The sequence below is a fragment of the Pantherophis guttatus genome, chromosome 2 (genome assembly GCF_059756535.1).
Source record: "Pantherophis guttatus breed Tessera chromosome 2, ASM5975653v1, whole genome shotgun sequence".
In the NCBI taxonomy this organism is placed as follows: domain Eukaryota; kingdom Metazoa; phylum Chordata; class Lepidosauria; order Squamata; family Colubridae; genus Pantherophis; species Pantherophis guttatus.
The window spans coordinates 158,341,101-158,357,995 of record NC_142064.1 but is presented as its reverse complement, the minus strand read 5'-3'; the positions used below and the strand labels follow the sequence as shown (position 1 = coordinate 158,357,995).

The 16,895-nt window shown below is 41.2% G+C and overlaps 2 protein-coding genes across 2 annotated transcripts; one reads left to right on the top strand and one right to left on the bottom strand.

The window, feature by feature from the left end:
- Window positions 1-3,608: 3,608 nt before the first annotated feature.
- SYNGR2 (synaptogyrin 2) lies at window positions 3,609-11,777 on the top strand. The gene is made up of 4 exons (XM_034412864.3): window positions 3,609-3,886; window positions 5,524-5,761; window positions 7,123-7,262; window positions 7,754-11,777. The coding sequence occupies exons 1-4, from the start codon at window positions 3,782-3,784 to the stop codon at window positions 7,949-7,951; spliced, it is 681 nt and encodes a 226-aa protein (XP_034268755.2). The 5' UTR covers window positions 3,609-3,781; the 3' UTR covers window positions 7,952-11,777.
- TK1 (thymidine kinase 1) lies at window positions 9,917-16,100 on the bottom strand. The gene is made up of 7 exons (XM_034412863.2): window positions 14,632-16,100; window positions 14,456-14,487; window positions 13,569-13,682; window positions 12,239-12,332; window positions 11,302-11,391; window positions 11,100-11,219; window positions 9,917-10,986 (listed from the first exon to the last, which is right to left on the bottom strand). The coding sequence occupies exons 1-7, from the start codon at window positions 14,695-14,697 to the stop codon at window positions 10,801-10,803; spliced, it is 702 nt and encodes a 233-aa protein (XP_034268754.1). The 5' UTR covers window positions 14,698-16,100; the 3' UTR covers window positions 9,917-10,800.
- Window positions 16,101-16,895: the final 795 nt, after the last annotated feature.

The following is a 16,895-nucleotide window of genomic DNA, read 5'->3' as shown; positions in this document are numbered from 1 at the left end:
GGGATGCTGCAAAGGTCATAAGTGTGAACAAGGGTCATAAGCCATTTTTTAAAATGCCTTTGTAACTTTGAAGTCAATAAATGAATGGTTGTAAATCAAGGACTACTTGTACCATAGCACTGTGATGGGATACGTTGGCTTTTTTACCAGTACAAATAATGCTGTCATTCATACACAAGGCTGTGTCATGGGCTAAGAAAGACAACTGGTGTTGTAAGGGCATGGTTCTATCTTGGTCAGCTGCAACTGGTGAGCAGGGCTGGGTTTTTTTTTATTAAGTTATATAACTGTAAATTCTCTAACACCAGCTGCTTTTTTTACAATTCAGTCTTGAGCATCTCTAAAATTTATTTATTTTTCTCATAATACATTTTTATTAGGTTATAAAGTAATATAAAATGCAAAATACAAAAGTAAATAAAAGAGCAGTGAGAGGGGTGGGGAAAGGGGAGAGACAAGTGAGGAAAGGTAGGGAAAAGAAAAGAAGAAGAAACATTGACTTCCGACTCTCTCTGTTGCAGTAGAATAAAGCATTAACACCGAATCACAGCTTTTTGTTTTTCCATAATATAAACAAGTCATTTCTATTAAGATCTATCAATCTAATCTATAAGACCCCAAGTTCATAAAATTTATTATTAAAAAATAAATAAAATTTATTTTTATTAATAAATTAATAAAATAAATAAATAAAATTTGTTTTTTTTTATGCCTTATCCTTAAACTCTTTCATTTCACTATCTATTCAGTGAGGGAAGTAAAAAGTAAGAATACAGGAACTACTGGCATCAGCATGATAGTTTCTCTTTTGTCTCTCACAGCATTGTCTTTGCGGTTTACATTTTTCCAGACACAGGCGAATAGACAAAGCATTACAGACTCAAGAGGCAACACGTACAGTGAGCAATCCTGTAATTTTGCAGGAGGATGTTGGATGAGATGCATTAATATGCACTGTGAAATCGATTAAACCTATGATGGGAAGATGCTTTGTTTTGACACGTATTTAATATAATGATTTCATGGTTCATTTTTTTCTTGTTAATGTGAATTTTGTGTGCCTAAGAAAAGTGATATTTAGTGACAAAAAATAGACTTCCAGTGGAATTCCCCTAAACTTGGTGTAAAAGATCCCCGAGAAAAAATGAATGTAGAAGAAGCTGGTAGGAGAGCTACAGGATGATCAAGCAAGAAAATGTATTTTTTCTGAGGAGAGCAGAACCCACAAAATAGTCGATTCCGAACTAGGGAAGGTAGAAAATTATCCTGATCTAAACATGAAGCTGGAAGAACCTTATTGATCAGAGCACAGACCAACTCTTCAATCCACTGCATCATATTTATGACTCATGTAACACAAACTCATGATAGGTGTTTTATTTAATGAATCACATGTATTAGATTTCTAGAGTCCTGCATAATCATAATGGATCTAAAACACTGAATCAGTTGCAATAGTTTGAACTCAAAATTTATTCCAACAAGACTCAGGACTTTCCCCTGCTATTGAGTTGGTGGGAATAGAAAACATCTAAATTCGAGGTCTTCATTGCTTATCCTTATTTTGCCTCTGAAACTTCTGTTTCAAGTCACTGCAGGCCCCCGAGTTCTCTCTAAGGTGATGAGAACCAAAGGCAAACAGTTTTTACATACCTTAAAGTGGCCTTCAGCAGTATCCTTGGTAAGGAGAACATTGTTTCAATACTAGTACAGCTAAGGGTGACTCATGAAAAGGAGCCATGATAAAGGCACGTCATAGGAACGTGGCCGAAAAAATATGCCAGGGCATGTTTGTGAGGGTTGGATGCAAGTTGGGGAAGGCCGTAAACTATACAATTTAGTTCAAATGAATCAAAACCACTTCTGTGGAGTTTGGAAAAATTGGTGTATTTTAGATTAGATAACACTAGAAATTGAGAAAAATGTATCTCATGAGATTAAAGGTGCTACAATTGCTCAGGATTTAACTACTTGCTACGTGCTCTTTCCTTTGTTGCATTTAATATTAAAGAAAATTTATTCAATAAGAATTGATTCATTTTCTTTTTTCATAAAGGGAGCTGATGTCCTAAGGCCTTGGTCTGAATTATGTTATTCAGGTCGATAGATTTTACTGAAAATTCTCCAACCGTGAATACAGTCCACTCTTCAGAGAAAGAGGAACTATTCCCAACCTGTATCCTGATTGCTGTTCCTTCAATGTAACAAGCAGTTTATAGAACATATTTAATTTATTCAACATGGGTGCTGCTCAACTCCAACTGCCTCTAAGCAGCTTGCAACAGAATAATATAAAAACAATATTCTGTAGAGATTCTCAGTCATCCAGGTCAGGTTGTTCCAAAGGTGCTTTATTCCTTGCAGATTAAATCCTTCCATTCCCCACTATCCTGCCAGAGCTAAAGAAGCTTCTTGGATGAGAAGTGAAACATCTTCAAAGAAAAAACAAGAAAGTACAGTTGCCTCCTGAAAAAAGCACCTTTGGGACATAAAAACAATATACAGAAAATGACCAGAGTAGCACAAAAGTTAACTACCAAATAATTATGTGAGGGCATAAACAAACAAATCCAACATAAAATGTCACAAGCAGGGGAATCCCACCCACCTTACTACCGGTAGTTTTTTCAAGGCCTTCCAAAACATCTTCAGAGTGGCAGTTGCAGGGATCTGGGGTGGACCTAATTCCAGAGGGAAAATAGCTTCTCATTCAGTCTCCTGAATTTGGTCAAATTTCTAAATGGCATATATAGGAAAGTATAATCGCTATAGGAGTGACTACTCAACTATCAGAGAAAGCAAAATATCCATTGGCATAACATTAAGCACACTTCATTAAAAAAAAAAAATTTTTTTTTTTTAAATCTGAATTTAATGTAATGCTGACATGGTATCCCTGCTCTGCAAGATGCCATCAGTTTGCCAGCAGGTTTCGAGATGCAATTTAAGATAGTAACTATTACCTATAAAGTTCTATATGGCATAGGGCTACTATTTGAAGGACCATCTGCCTCATGATTTCTGTCCATCATGATCTGGAAGGGTGGACCTGTTCCAAAGCCCCTCAATTAAACAGTGTCATCTTCTGAAGCTGGGAAATGTGGGAGCCTGAAGGAGCCTGAGTGGCGTAGGAGGCAAATGCCTCCTACTAAGGCAGCATTTAACATCCAGCTGCCTGCAATTACTGTGAGTTCAATTCTCACCAGGCTCAAGGTCGACTCAGCCTTCCATCCTTTCTAAGGTGGGTAAAATGAGGACCCGGTTTGTGGGGGCAATAAGCTGACTTTGTATAAAATATACAAAAGTATGAAGGCTAATGCTTAACGCATTGTAAGCCGCCCTGAGTCTCTGGAGAAGGGCGGCATATAAAAATAAATTTAAAAAAAAAATGTGTTTTATCTGAGTGGTATATTTTCCCCTTGGTATTGTCCCCACCGGACTTGTGTCGCTTCACCACCTTTCCAAAAAGATCCCAAACCTGAACCACAGCCCGAAAATGCATTACAATAAGGCAAAGCCTATCGTAACCCACGCGCCTAACTCGCGCGCGCTCCCTTCCTTAGTAAGGGAGAAAGAGAAAGCGAACCACTTTGAGGCGAGCAGGAGCAGAAGCCTCGATTCCGGTCTCTCTTAACCAGCACGCGGTCCTTCGCTTCCGCGATCCCGGGCAGGGTCTCCTCCCAAGGGGCGGGGTTTGTGAACGCTCAAACACAAGTTTGGGCGAGGCGGCAGTAGGGAGTTTCCGGGCTGGGACAGTCTCGGAAAGCAGCGTCAGACAGTTATGGAGAGTGGCGGAGGCGCCTACGGAGCCCCTAAAGCGGGAGGCACGTTTGACCTGTGGCATTTCTTGCAGCAGCCACAGGTCATTGCACGCATTTTCAGTGCGGTGAGTGGCTGAAGTTGGTCCGAGCCCCGGAGTAGCTTGAAACCACCAGCGGGGCTCGAACTTGCCGGAGACCGATTCGCTTCTTTTCTTTTCCCTCCCTTTCGCGGGCACGCCTGGAACGGTGGCTTCTCACTAGGGTGTGTGGACGAGGGCGCGTGACGTGGCCGGAGTGCCGGTAGGTTAGGTGTTCCGGCACCACTGAAGTGGAACCTCACTAAAGGAGTGTTTGTTTACTTATTGCGCACCTGAGCTGGGACCCCTACCTAGAAGTAGCCTGAGCGGAGCAGTGCAGAGTCATGCAACGCTGCTAGTAAAGCGGAGGGCCCCGGCTGGAGGAACGGCCAAGGCTGTTCCCTCGGAGGGGGATTATTGCTTTAACCCAGGGCGGATGCTTTAGAGGACTTTCCCTTCGGTGTTTCGCTTCTCCAAAATCCCGGCGGCGCTGAGCCGCTTGGGAAACTAACGGCCGATTCAGGCCGGGTTGAGATCAAGTCTTGCCCTTTGCGTTGCAAAACAGGTGTTTTTGACCCTCGCCGGGCAGGACCCCTTCGGGTCCTTGAGGTGGTGACGGAGGGTCGGGGCTTTGCTTCGGGTTAGCTTTGCTTCGGTTCGGCCAGATAAAACCCCTCCGTTTTTGTACCGAGCGTTGTTTGTGCGGCAACCTAGTCATAGGGAGGTCAGCTGATGGTCCGCGGGCGGCGCGAGGGGCTGGCTCCCTTACAATGTAACGGGGATAGGACCAGCAAACGAGCACGGTCATGGCTCCGCTCTTCCCTTGCTTTGAAGCCCCCAGTCCTGCCTTGCAAAGAACGTGGCAATGCCCTGCGCTCCGGCTGCTACTGTAGACTTAGGGAAATAAAGTCTAGGCACCGTAGTAGACAGATAAAAGACCCATTCAAGTCGAGCCCGACCCGTCCCTCTGGTTTCCTTAGCCAAAAACACGGAAGTAGATGGCAGCTGTCTTGTTGACTCTACTACGCTCTTAACTTTCTTTTAAAGAAGGTGGGGGAGCTTGAACATTTGTAATTGTTAAAGACTTGAAGTAATTTATTCCGTGGCTTAAAAAACTTTTAGACGTTTCTGTCCTTGTCTTCAAAAATTGTAGTCTATAGGCAAAGCCAAGTCCTGCAGGCACACAAAAAGGCTGCTGTGCTGATTTGGTTTGAGAAGCACCTGCTTGAGGGTGTGCTTAATTGCCTGTGGTGAGCATTCAGTTTGTAGTTTGGTGAGCCTATTTCAATTCCATTCCATTAACCTTTTAAGGTAGAGTTTCTTGTGTTTGTGGAGGGAAAAGTGGGGCAGTTTCTGTGAATAGTGAATTCCGCTTGGGCAGGGCTATTGCCTGAACACCAGAGCTAAACGATTACAATTACTTTGTTTTGTTTTGTTACTCCTCCTCCTTTTTATCAAAGCTTTATTTTATGATGTTAATTGACCTAAAGTCTTTGGGGATTGGGCAGCATACCAATAAAGTTGCAATAAATATTGCAAGTTGGCTTCTTGCCCTAGAATAGCGCCAGGCATGAGTTTGAGTTCAAAACTTAGCGGAATCTGTAATTCCATAAATGGTTATTATGGGATTTCCCCGGAAGTGTTAGCATTGACCTTTTCCCCTTCTCTCTTTTATTATTTTGCAGGTATTTGCACTCATTGTTTTCTCCTGCATCATTGGGGAAGGTTACACCAGTAGTATGAAAGACTCTCAACTTTACTGCATCTTTAATCATAGTGAGGATGCCTGTCGTTATGGTATCGGCATTGGTGTGGTTGCCTTCCTGGCTTGTATATTTTTCTTTATGGTCGACATCTACTTCCCTCAGATTAGCAGTGCCACTGATCGCAAGTACCTCGTTATGGCCGACCTAGCCTTCTCAGGTATGCTTCTGGGAGATGTGAACTCAAACAGGACCCTGGGGAGAACACAGCTGAATTCTTTTATCTCTTCCAGTCTTGGGACAGCATTTCCCCTTTTGGCTCCTATTCCCCTGTGCGTGCATGTAATTGTTCAGATCTTTTGGAATGATGCCCTCTAAGGTTTGCTTTGTGAAAGGGCAAAGGGCCTTTAAGGGAGGGGACCTCATTCTGGGTGCTTCTTCATGAGGATAATTGTTGAAGGATAAGAGAACATAGAATTGGAGCCTGTTCTCTGAATAAAAAGTCATTACTGGTAGTCTTCACTTACAGTCACTAAGCAGTCGTGTGATTGCAATCATGAAGCACATAACCCAGTTAAGTGCAATGTCACTTGACTATACTTTGCGACTTCCTGCTGGCTTCCCCGTTGATTTTGCTTGCCGGAAGTTGGCTGTGAGGGTTGCAAATGGCAGTCACGTGACTTGACCAGAGAGCACTGCAACCATCATAAATGTGGGTCACCAAGCACCCGAATCGTGATCATTTGGATGCTGTAACGGCTATAACATGAACGAGTGAGTGGTCAGAAATTTCCTTTTTCAGTCCCATAGTAACTTCAGTCATTGAACAAGCAGTCCTTTAAAATTTCTTGGACTACAATTCTCCTCGGTCTCTGCCATCATTGCCAATGATCAAGAATACTGGGATAGTGTTCAAAGCATTTGAGAGGTATATTGCCTAATGCCTATCACGAAGTTGGAATGAAGCCTGCCCATGCTGTAGACCAGGGGTCTTCAGCTCAGACTGCCACTGGTCTGCGGCCTGCCAGGAACTGGGCCACACAAGTGAGCGGAGCCCCATCTGCACACACACATGGGATCCAGGCAGTGTGATACCACATCCCCCGATCCACAAAAAAGCCACCCTCCACGAAACTGGTCTCTGCCGCCCAAAAGGTTGGGGGCCACTGCTCTAGGCCATTTGTCTAAAGTGGCCATTGCTGACTTGAATACCTTCCCCCCCAAAAAAAGAATAGCAATAGGACTTAGACTTATATACCACTTCACAGTACTTTGGTTGTCTCTAAGCGGTAGTTTAGTGTCAACATATTGCCCCCAACAGTCTGGGTCCTCATTTTACCGACCTCGGAAGGATGGAAGGCTGAGTCAACCTTGAACCAGTGAGATTCAAACTGCCGGCAATCGGCAGTCAGTAGAAGTAACCTGCCGTACTGCATTCTAACCACTGCGCCACCACAGCTCTTCAAGAATATCAGAATAGGATTAATGTATCGTACAGTAACTTTTCATAGCTATAGTTAATACGTTGCTTTCATGCTATCATGTAATCTATAAGGATGTGTTCTCTTATCCTCTGTCTAGCTGTTTGGACCTTTTTGTGGTTTATTGGATTTTGTGTGCTGACAAACCAGTGGTCATCAACGCCCATTAGCGATGTACGAATTGGGGCCGATTCTGCCCGTGCATCAATTGCCTTCAGTTTCTTCTCCATTTTTTCATGGGTGAGTAAAGAGTTTCTTCCTCTGTCTCAAGAAAGCCCAGGAATGAACAGTCAGCCTAGGGAGATCAAGCAGCTTTTTGGCCTGGTTGACAAACAGGATATGAAACTGGTGATTTTTGCTGTTTTGCTTTTGCTATTTCATGAAAGGACCTCAGCACAAAACCAGAGAATGATTCAAATCTCATTCTCATTAACACAGCCTTCTAATTGCCTGAGGAACATGGAAGTTATTCTCTTTTATAGAAAGGCTGTAAAAACCTTGAATGAAGGAATCCCAGGGAAATGCATCCAGGCGCCTTTTACAATAGAACTGACTCGATGAGATGTAACTTTTTCAGTTCGATTCCATAAGTTGCAGTGTGATTTAAATTAATTAAGGCGATGGCGTGTTCACTGAACACTGTGCTGAGTGTTGCAGAGGATATTAGTTCTCTGGCAAGCAAGTCTTTATGGGCAGATTCCTACTATTGCAATAACTCTTTCTCTCCATAGGGACTCCTGATTGCCTTCGCCCTTCAGCGTTACCGTATGGGTGTCCAAGATTTTGACCAAAGTTACATCGACCCAGCTCCAGGTCCGACACCCCCATACTCCAGTTACCCCAATGCCAGTCATGAGAGCTACCAGCAGCCACCCTTCACTCACACTGGAGAGACCTCTGAGGGCTACCAGCCTCCACCTGTGTATTGATTGTTACTCACACTGTTCAAAGCAGCTGGCAGGGATAGTATTCTAGTGCTGTGTATTCATTTCTCGGGGTGGGGACTATGTCTACTGTGAAATTGTGAGAGTGCCACAACCAAGATTGCGGGTTGTGCCTGTATATGTATTGGGTTCTGGGATAGTCTATTGTTTTCAACTATTTTCAAAACTTGCTTCTTGCAAAAAAAAAAAAAAAAAAATGCTGTTTCTTTTGTGGGCACAGGAAGCTTGCTGTGTGACTTGCAAGGCATATTGATTGCTGAAACGGTATTGACTACTTGGTCTTATTACTGCTGCAGCTAACTAAGCTGCTTGCTGGAAAGCTAGAGGCATTTTGCAGCAGAGGAAGACTGTACTCCTACTGGATATGCCCCAGTGGGATCCTTGCCACTGCTATCCGCCCGGTGCTGTTACATCTGTGCCTTGGTGTGCTTGTTCATCTTGACCATTCCAGACCCCCAATGGGTCTGGTGTTCCTATGGCTCTGTGGTGCTACCCTTCCAGACTGGGAAATATCTGTGCAGTGCTTTCTAACATTTCAGCTGCTGATACCAAAATCAATTAAAAACATTTCTAGATAAAGCTTTACACGTATTGCATTAGTGATTCAACTGAATTTACCATATCGTACCTTTTCTTTGGTTTAAAAGTGGGAAGGACTTGGCTCCATGAAGAATTGTAAGACCTGTTTTAAGCATTCTGTAGAGACCTACAGGTTTTCAATAATGTACCAAAGACAAACTCACTCTTACAAATTTTATTCCCCTAACCTTTCCTGATTCACTAACAAATAGGAATGTGTGTGAAGTGGAAAATACACTGCTTTGAACCCATAACACTGCATTCTAGAAGAGCTCAAGAACAATAGCTGCAATACGGTCTTTTGATCAAACTCAAATCAGGATTTTTCTGATGAATAGAATAGGCATATTGCCTTCAACTGCAGCCAATGCCAAAGCACAGCATATCCCATTTCCTCTCTTGCCCTGATCTTCCCAGCAGTTCCTGCCCCAAAAGCACTGCAAAGCCTATTCCCAATCTTCACAGTGCCTTTCCTTCCTCCCTGCTGTGACTGTCAGCCTCTGCATGTGGTACCATTCTTGCTCTATCTAAAACCATCTCTGTTTCAGTCTACCACTGGAATAAGAGATACCCCCCACCCCACCCAATTTTAGTCTGTATGCAGACCAAAACATTCAAAATTGATGTATTTTAGTTCAGGCAGAAACCAGCTAAAAATGGCTGTTCTGCACACAATGATTTATACATCTCCATTAACAAGACTTTCAGAGAATGGCTTTTTTGTATCCATAGCCTGTGTCTGTTAACACGGTTGTTTTCTAATTGCACGTTTTGGGAAACTTCAGGCAAATATCGCAATCTTGGGGCTTTGAAGTGTTTTAAATCTTTTTGCCATAGTAGAAGTTGAATTATATGCATCCCTTAGAACATAATGTGGATTTTGATGTATCCTATAATTTTAGGGGAGAGGACAAATACTTTAGTTTACAGAAAGAGTAATAACTAGTCAAGGGTATATTGTTTAGCATATGGACAGCAGTAGAGCTTTTAAAAAGCATGAACCCTTTTAGCCTAGCCTTTATTGCCTGCTTTTTGTCTGGAAAAAAAAAAAAAAAAGCTTGTATAGCTTTTGTGTGAAGATCATCTATACTGTTTAGGAATAACTAGGGTAAGATTATTGGGAGTAATTATTTTTAAACTTCCCAGCATTTTCGGCTGTAATTTCCCTCCAATGAATGCCATACATATAGCCATTTCCTGATTAATGATTTAAGAGCTTTACGTATTAGGGCAATATAATGCCTGTTATATCAACGGGCATTAACAAGGTGGTAGGGTAACTCTAGAATACATTTTAAACCAGTAATAAAGTTCTTGTCACTGAACCTAAATATTCTTAAGATGAACTGGTACTACTAAGTCTTGCACATAAAACTTTTAAGATTAATTTTATTCAGTACATCATTATTAAAACCAGCCCTTCAGTTTCCACTACAGAAGTTAATACTTCTGCTCCTAAGACAACAAAAGCAAGACACGGGGGATGTTTTCAGTGTAAAAAGATTACATTTACTCAAAAAGAGGAAATGCAGATATTCATCACAAAATGCTAGACAGTATGTAGAAAGCATAAAGCAGGAATATAATATTTAAAATGACTGACACAGTTTAATAAATTAATCAAGCAAAAGTAGAATATATTTAAGTCGATAATGTAAGATGTCAAGTCTCTATCCAGGAAGGTTATAATTAATTAATTATAAGGGCTGGAAAAGGGGCCTTTTTCTTTGGAAGTCCAGATCTTTACTTACAGGCAGATATACACAGCACCAAATAAAAATACATTTTGTTCAGTTACCCTACTCAGTCTTTATACCCCAACAGCCTGTTTCATTCTAAATGAATTACCTATTGAATAGAATAAGAATTCCCCTTCTCCCAAACCCCAATTTGATGGATTTAGAAAAACAATGTTCCAGTTTCATAGTGCAACTTGCTGTTAGTAAATTTACTTTAGCTATTACGGCCGTTAAAACTCTGAATTAAACCGTTTGGGGAAATTTTGTGCAAGAGGAAATGCCACTAATGACATTACAAAATCTTCCCTCTAGAGACTAAGAAACCAGTGCAATTCTCAATATAGAACATCCTTATTTATAGCATGTTATAATGTCCTCAAGCCTTATTGCTCTTCATAAAAGCAACTCTTTCTGATGTGTTGGAGGGAGATCAGCTTAACAATACAAAGCTAGAAGGAAGGACAGGAAAATGTTTATTTAAATCCACCTGAGAATCAGATCTCTTGCTTCCTTTGTTCAATTAGATGGACTCCATTGCATGATCTGACGGGTAGCCAAGACTTTCCTGGAGGCACTAATATCCATGGGCTTATTCCCACCTAGTAGGTTCTCCTTGTTTTCCAATACCAACTGTTGTCGATTTTTGAAATAGCAGACCCGGCAGACTGAGTGATATTTATCTGCCCCTCCTATTACTTCCACCTAGTAGGATGAAATTTAAAAATAAAAGGTTTTGCTGTTCTCAACCTATAATAGGCAATATCTCTCACTGTCAATAGCTTTAAAGAAAGGGAGAGCTTTTATTGGAGCCTTACCTCTTTCTCTGTTCCCAACCTTTTAGTGTAAGAGGCCTCGTGATAACACTCCATACAAACAGCGTTAAGTTTCACGACACTCTCTGCTAAGGGGACTAGTTGTAAGATGTTCCCAAAAGCCTGAAATGAAACCATGAAATATTTTGTAGATCTGGGACATAAACTATCCAGAAATTCTAATGAAGAATTTAAAGGGATTTACCTTCCTCTGAAATGTTCCATCAAGGGCTGCTACAATGACAGTCTTCCCTGCGTTGGCCATTGTCTCACAAAACTCAACTATATCTGGAAACTAATTGGGAAAATTAAAAGTTAATCATTCCCTCATTCCAGCCTTTAGAAACTTCGTGAAACAATGTCTAAGATGCTGTTTTGTTGTGAATAAAGTTAGTGATGGTCCTCCAAAGAACGTAAGATCTACTTAATTCACCATTCTGAACCTACTGGTACATGAGATGCCTCTAGGAAGCTTACAAGCAGGAGTACAACATAGCCTCCCACGGATCTTTTGTGGTAATTAACTTTTGAATATATGCTTTCTCCAATAGTAAAAGAAATTGTATATAGAATATAGTATTTTAAATAATCATTTTCTGTTATTTGTTGCAATTCTATCATTCAGCTTAATTTCTAGGTTTTATAATTCAAAAGAATAAATTTGCACACTTCCTACATAAAGAGCAAAATTATATTCTTCTGAACGGTGTGTGTGTGTGTGTCCTTCTTTAACCCCATGATGCTCTTTTTCAGATGAATTGATCAAAATTCTACTTGTATTCCCAAATCTGGTTGCATTTTCAATTTATTTAAGATTATGTCATTAGAAGCATTTACATGGTATTCATAGCACAATTTTATCCATTTGCTTAAGAACCAAGTCCTACTGAGTTTACTGAAGTTTGCTCTCCAGGCTAAGCATGCATAGGATTGCATTTTAATCATTCACATTTACAATCAAGTCAAGAGAATATAAAGATCTATCATATCGTCACTGTTGCCCCACATCTGAGGTAATATCAATGAACAAAATGGGTCTTACCCTACATAAATGTGTATAGAATTAAGTTTCAAACTCTACTAAGCACGGAAACTATCAGTACTTGGCAGTTCATTTAAACATTCAGGTAATATAAACTTACAAACTGGCCTTCGTCAATGCCAATCACAGCGGAATTCAGAGCCTCCTGCTGGACATCTTTAAGACAACAAGCTGACATGGCCTCCATGGTGTTTCTGTGCAGAAAGAACATCAAGAGTTGGAAGGGACTTTGGAGGTCTTCTAGTCCAACCCCTACTCAAGCTGAAGACCTTCCACTATTTCAGATAAATGGCTGTCCAATCTCTTCTTAAAAACCTCCAGCAATGTGTTACAAAGGTTGATTCTTAAATCTATCTGAAACATGAAGGAGCACCCACAATTTCTGGAAGCAAGCCATTCCACTGATTGTTCTTACTGTCAGGAAATTTCTCTTTAATTCTAGGTTGCATCGCTCCTCCATAAGTTTCTGCTTATAAGATAAGTATTTGCAGCAGGTTAAAATTTATTTAAGGGTAACTATTCCCAAATACCAAAACCTGCAGATCCTCTTTAAGACAGACAGCAACCCTCTGAATCCTAAAGACTATCTGATCGCAAACATTTTAATGCAGAGATTCAAATAAAAGATGTAGAAAAATGTTTTACCTTTTTGCAATTGTCTTATTTATATGGAATATATATGACATTTGTGAAAAAATAAAATTTGAAGTTCTGAAAGGCTCAACCAATATGATAAATTAGGGGATCACAATTTTAGCTTATTTAACTTTCAAAAGAATAAAAGTTATATACAGAAGTGTATTTAGTTACAATCATACAATTGAATCATAAGAGTTTGGGGTGATTTTCCTCACAAGAATGATTTTGTGATGAAAACATAACTGCACACAAAAGGGCTCTGGATTACCCTAGCATTTAACTAAAAAAACCCTTTCATATTGTTCTTGCAATTTTGTTTCTTCCCTCCAAAGTGACAGGAGCCATTTCTTATTTGTTTGTATTTGTAAAGAAACATTGAACTGTGTGTAAGTATATATAGGAATAGTAAAATAGTTACAAATCATTGGGAAAGTTACTATATAAGGAAATGAACTTGCCATATTTTTGTGAAACAATGTCTTTTTATATATTAATAATTTCATATGCTTGTCGATCATCTGTAAATTCTTTTTCTAATTCTCTAAAAGCTCATATTGAGACTTATATGAAGCTTCACTGTACAATATTTAAGGCCAAAAAAGTGTCTGATATATTGTATGCTGAGGCAATAACACTAACTGCAGTTTCTTGAAGATGATAAAACAAAATCCTCAAACAATATTACAGGACACATATGAACTCTGTTTTCCTGAACCAAAAAACGTATCTCTGTAAAGTGTTTTCTCCAAGTGATAAAATATTGTTTTACTTTGCTCATAGTATATTTTCACCTGTCATGTGTGGAGACTCCATTGACGCAATAGCGTGTATCTTTCGCATACTTGATTAGTAGACATTTATATTGTGCAATTTGAAATCGACGGACTCGGCGCATCAATTCAGTGCTAAAAAAGAATTAAAGTTCCATTGTGACAAACGCTACTCAGAAAAAACTAAAGTATCAAGAAGTAAAATCTTTTTTATTCTATCATGCATCAACACTTCTTGCATTAGCCAAAATCTCAATTTTAATAGTTTGGCCACATAACTTCAAAGTAATTGAGCATCTAGGCCCTTGGATAATATACACCCTAAAGATACCAAACCTATACCATTTCCAATGGTACTTGGAAATGGTATAGGTTTGTACTGTATACTGTATCATCAGAAACAGAAAAAATGGTAGTTAATTTTTGCCCCGATTATTCCAGCCTCCTCCAGCATGGTATTGAAATAAGATTAAAGCTCAAACTTCTAAAATTCTTAGCCAAAGTTTCAAAGAATAAGACAGTGCTACTTTATATATGTTGTAATACATGTGTAATCTATTCTTTATTTTTATTTGTTTATATCCGGCTTTTATTATTTTTACAAATAACTCAATTTTCCCCACAACAAGAACCCTGTGAGGTGGATTGGACTGAGAGAGACTGACTGGCTCAAAGTCACCCAGTTGGCTTTCATGGCTAAAATGATCTCAGCCATACTTTTAATTCCTAGTCTACTGAGTTAAGGAGAAGCATGGGCCTAGCTGAATATAACCAGGCCTGCAGACTGCCTTCCTCCTCTGCAGCTTCCCCCTTCCCCCAGCAATTTATTTCACTTGAAACTCCCCTCTTCTTTTCTAGTCATCTCAGCATCTAGATACCAGTGCTAACTATTTTTAATGCCTTCATACCTTTTTCCAGAGAACATGGGTCCAAAGATGACCTGTCATAAAAGAGGGGGGGGGGAAATGAAGAGTTAGCAGTTTTTCCACTTGACCGCCTTCTCCCCCCCTAAATTTAAAACTTTCCATCCTTAACTACAATGCGATCTTTTCAAATTCTTAAAGCGGACCGTCCTGTCGTGTACCTGTATCTGGCCGCGGGCCTTCTGCGGGGATCCTGGTTGCACTCTCGGCATCATCATGCAACTCATAGCACCGACTGGGTCCCGCCGATTGCTCTGCTCCAAAAGCGGGATCCCCAAAAGGCGGCTTTTTTTTCAGGCGCGCGCGCGGTTTTTGTCTGTAGCAGAGTAGCTGACCAATCGGGACGGTTCCCATCAGTCAAGCAAATCATGAAGAAGAAAAAGAAGAAGAAAAGAACTTTTCGACCAATCAGTAACAAGGCGGGACTTTCCCCCCCCCCCCCTTTAAAAGTGCTTATCGACATTCCTGTTAGACGACTTGTAAGGAACTTCCAACATGCGCTGCGAAGCAAGGAAAAGGGGGAAGGGAAGAAGGATATCTCGGAATTTGCTATATCTGTTGCTATTAATGTTCTGTTTGCTTTTCTAGCTGAGCGCCGCCTTCTTTTGTCGGCAAAGCAAACGGTTCATCCAACCTCCTCAGCCTGTTGTCTAATTGATAACTTGAGATTTCAACTACTTTTGTCACAAAATTTGGAGAGCATTAGTTTGAGGAAGGCTGTCGGTATGGGGCATGATGCTTGCTTCTTTAGGAACTGAGGATGAGCAAACTCATTCAGAGTTGTTCCCATTCAGGAAATTCAATGTCAGAACTAAACTGGAAAGAATTAGAAATATAGACTGGGTAAAACTAGGCTTAAGAGCAATAACTGTGAGAGGGATCTTGGAGCCTTGGTGGACAACCAATTAAATATGAGCCAACAGTGTGTGGCCGCAGTCAAAAAGGCCAACGCACTCCTATGTTGCATTAACAAGGGATACAATCAAGATCCAGTGAGGTACTAAGACTACTCTATAAAGCCTTAGTAAGACCACACCTAGAATACTGCATCCAGTTTTGGTCACCACAATATAAAAAAGATGTTGAGACTCTAGAAAGAGTGCAGAGAAGAGCAACCAAGATGACTAGGGGACTGGAGCAGGGGTGGGTTCTACTTACCTTTATACTGGTTCGCAACGGGGCCGCATGCACAGAAACCGCCTGATGATGTCAGGGTCGGTGGGCGGAGCCTCCCGCCGGTTTTACTGCCGGTTCTATAGAACTGGTCCGAACCGGGGGCAACCTACCATTCGACTGGAGGCTAAAACATACAATGAATGGTTGCAGGAACAGCATGGCTAGTCTAGTGAAGAGAAGGACCAGGGGAGACATGATAGCAGTGTTCCAATATTTCAGGGACTGCCACAGAGAGGAGGGGCCAACCTATTTTCCAAAGCATCTGAAGGCCAGACAAGGAATAATGGATGGAAACTGAACAAGGAGAGATTCAACCTGGAAATAAGGAGAAATTTTCTGACAGAACAATCAACCAATGGAACAACTTGCCTTCAGAAGTGGGAGCTTCATCACTGGAAGCTTTCAAGAAGAGACTGGACTGCCATCTGTCAGAAATGGTGTAGGCCAGAGTCTCCTGTTTGGGCAAGGGGTTGGATTAGATGACCTACAACATCCCTTCCAATTATGTTAATCTGTTAAAAAAAATTGATTTGATACTGGTTTTTAAGTAAAGGTAAAGATTCCCCTCGCACATATGTGCTAGTCGTTCCTGACTCTAGGGGGAGGTGCTCTTCTCTCTTTGAAAGCCAAAGAGCGCTGTCCGAAGATGTCTCCGTGGTCATGTGGCCAGCATGACTCAACGCCAAAGGCACATGGAATGCTGTTACCTTCCCACCAAAGGTGGTCCCTATTTTTCTATTTGCATTTTTTACGTGTTTTCGAACTGCTAGGTTTGCAGAAGCTGGGACAAGTAATGGGAGCTCACTCCGTTATGTGGCACTAGGGATTCGAACTGCTGAACTGCCATCCTTTCGATTGACAAACTTGTTGTGGCCCCGCCCTCTGAGCCTGTCCCATCGGAGGAAGAAAGCTCTGAGCATGAGGAAGAGGAGTCAGCCAGGCCTCCCTCTCCAGGCCCCTCCCCTCTGGCACTGTCTCAGGTGCCGGCCGAGGGAGAGGAGATTAACAGGGAGACAGGTGGCTCGGATGGGAGTGAGGGAGAAACATCATTCCTGGACGCACGCCTCCGAAGGCGTGATAAACGATTGCAGCAGCTCAGGAGGCGTGCTAGGGATTAGAACTGAGTCACTGGACCACACCCTAGAGATTATATAATAGAGGGTGGTGGCCAGTGATCCTTGTGACGAGCAAAGCAAACCTTGGATAGTCACTAAAGCCTCGTCCGGAAACTGCTGAGAGAAATATTATT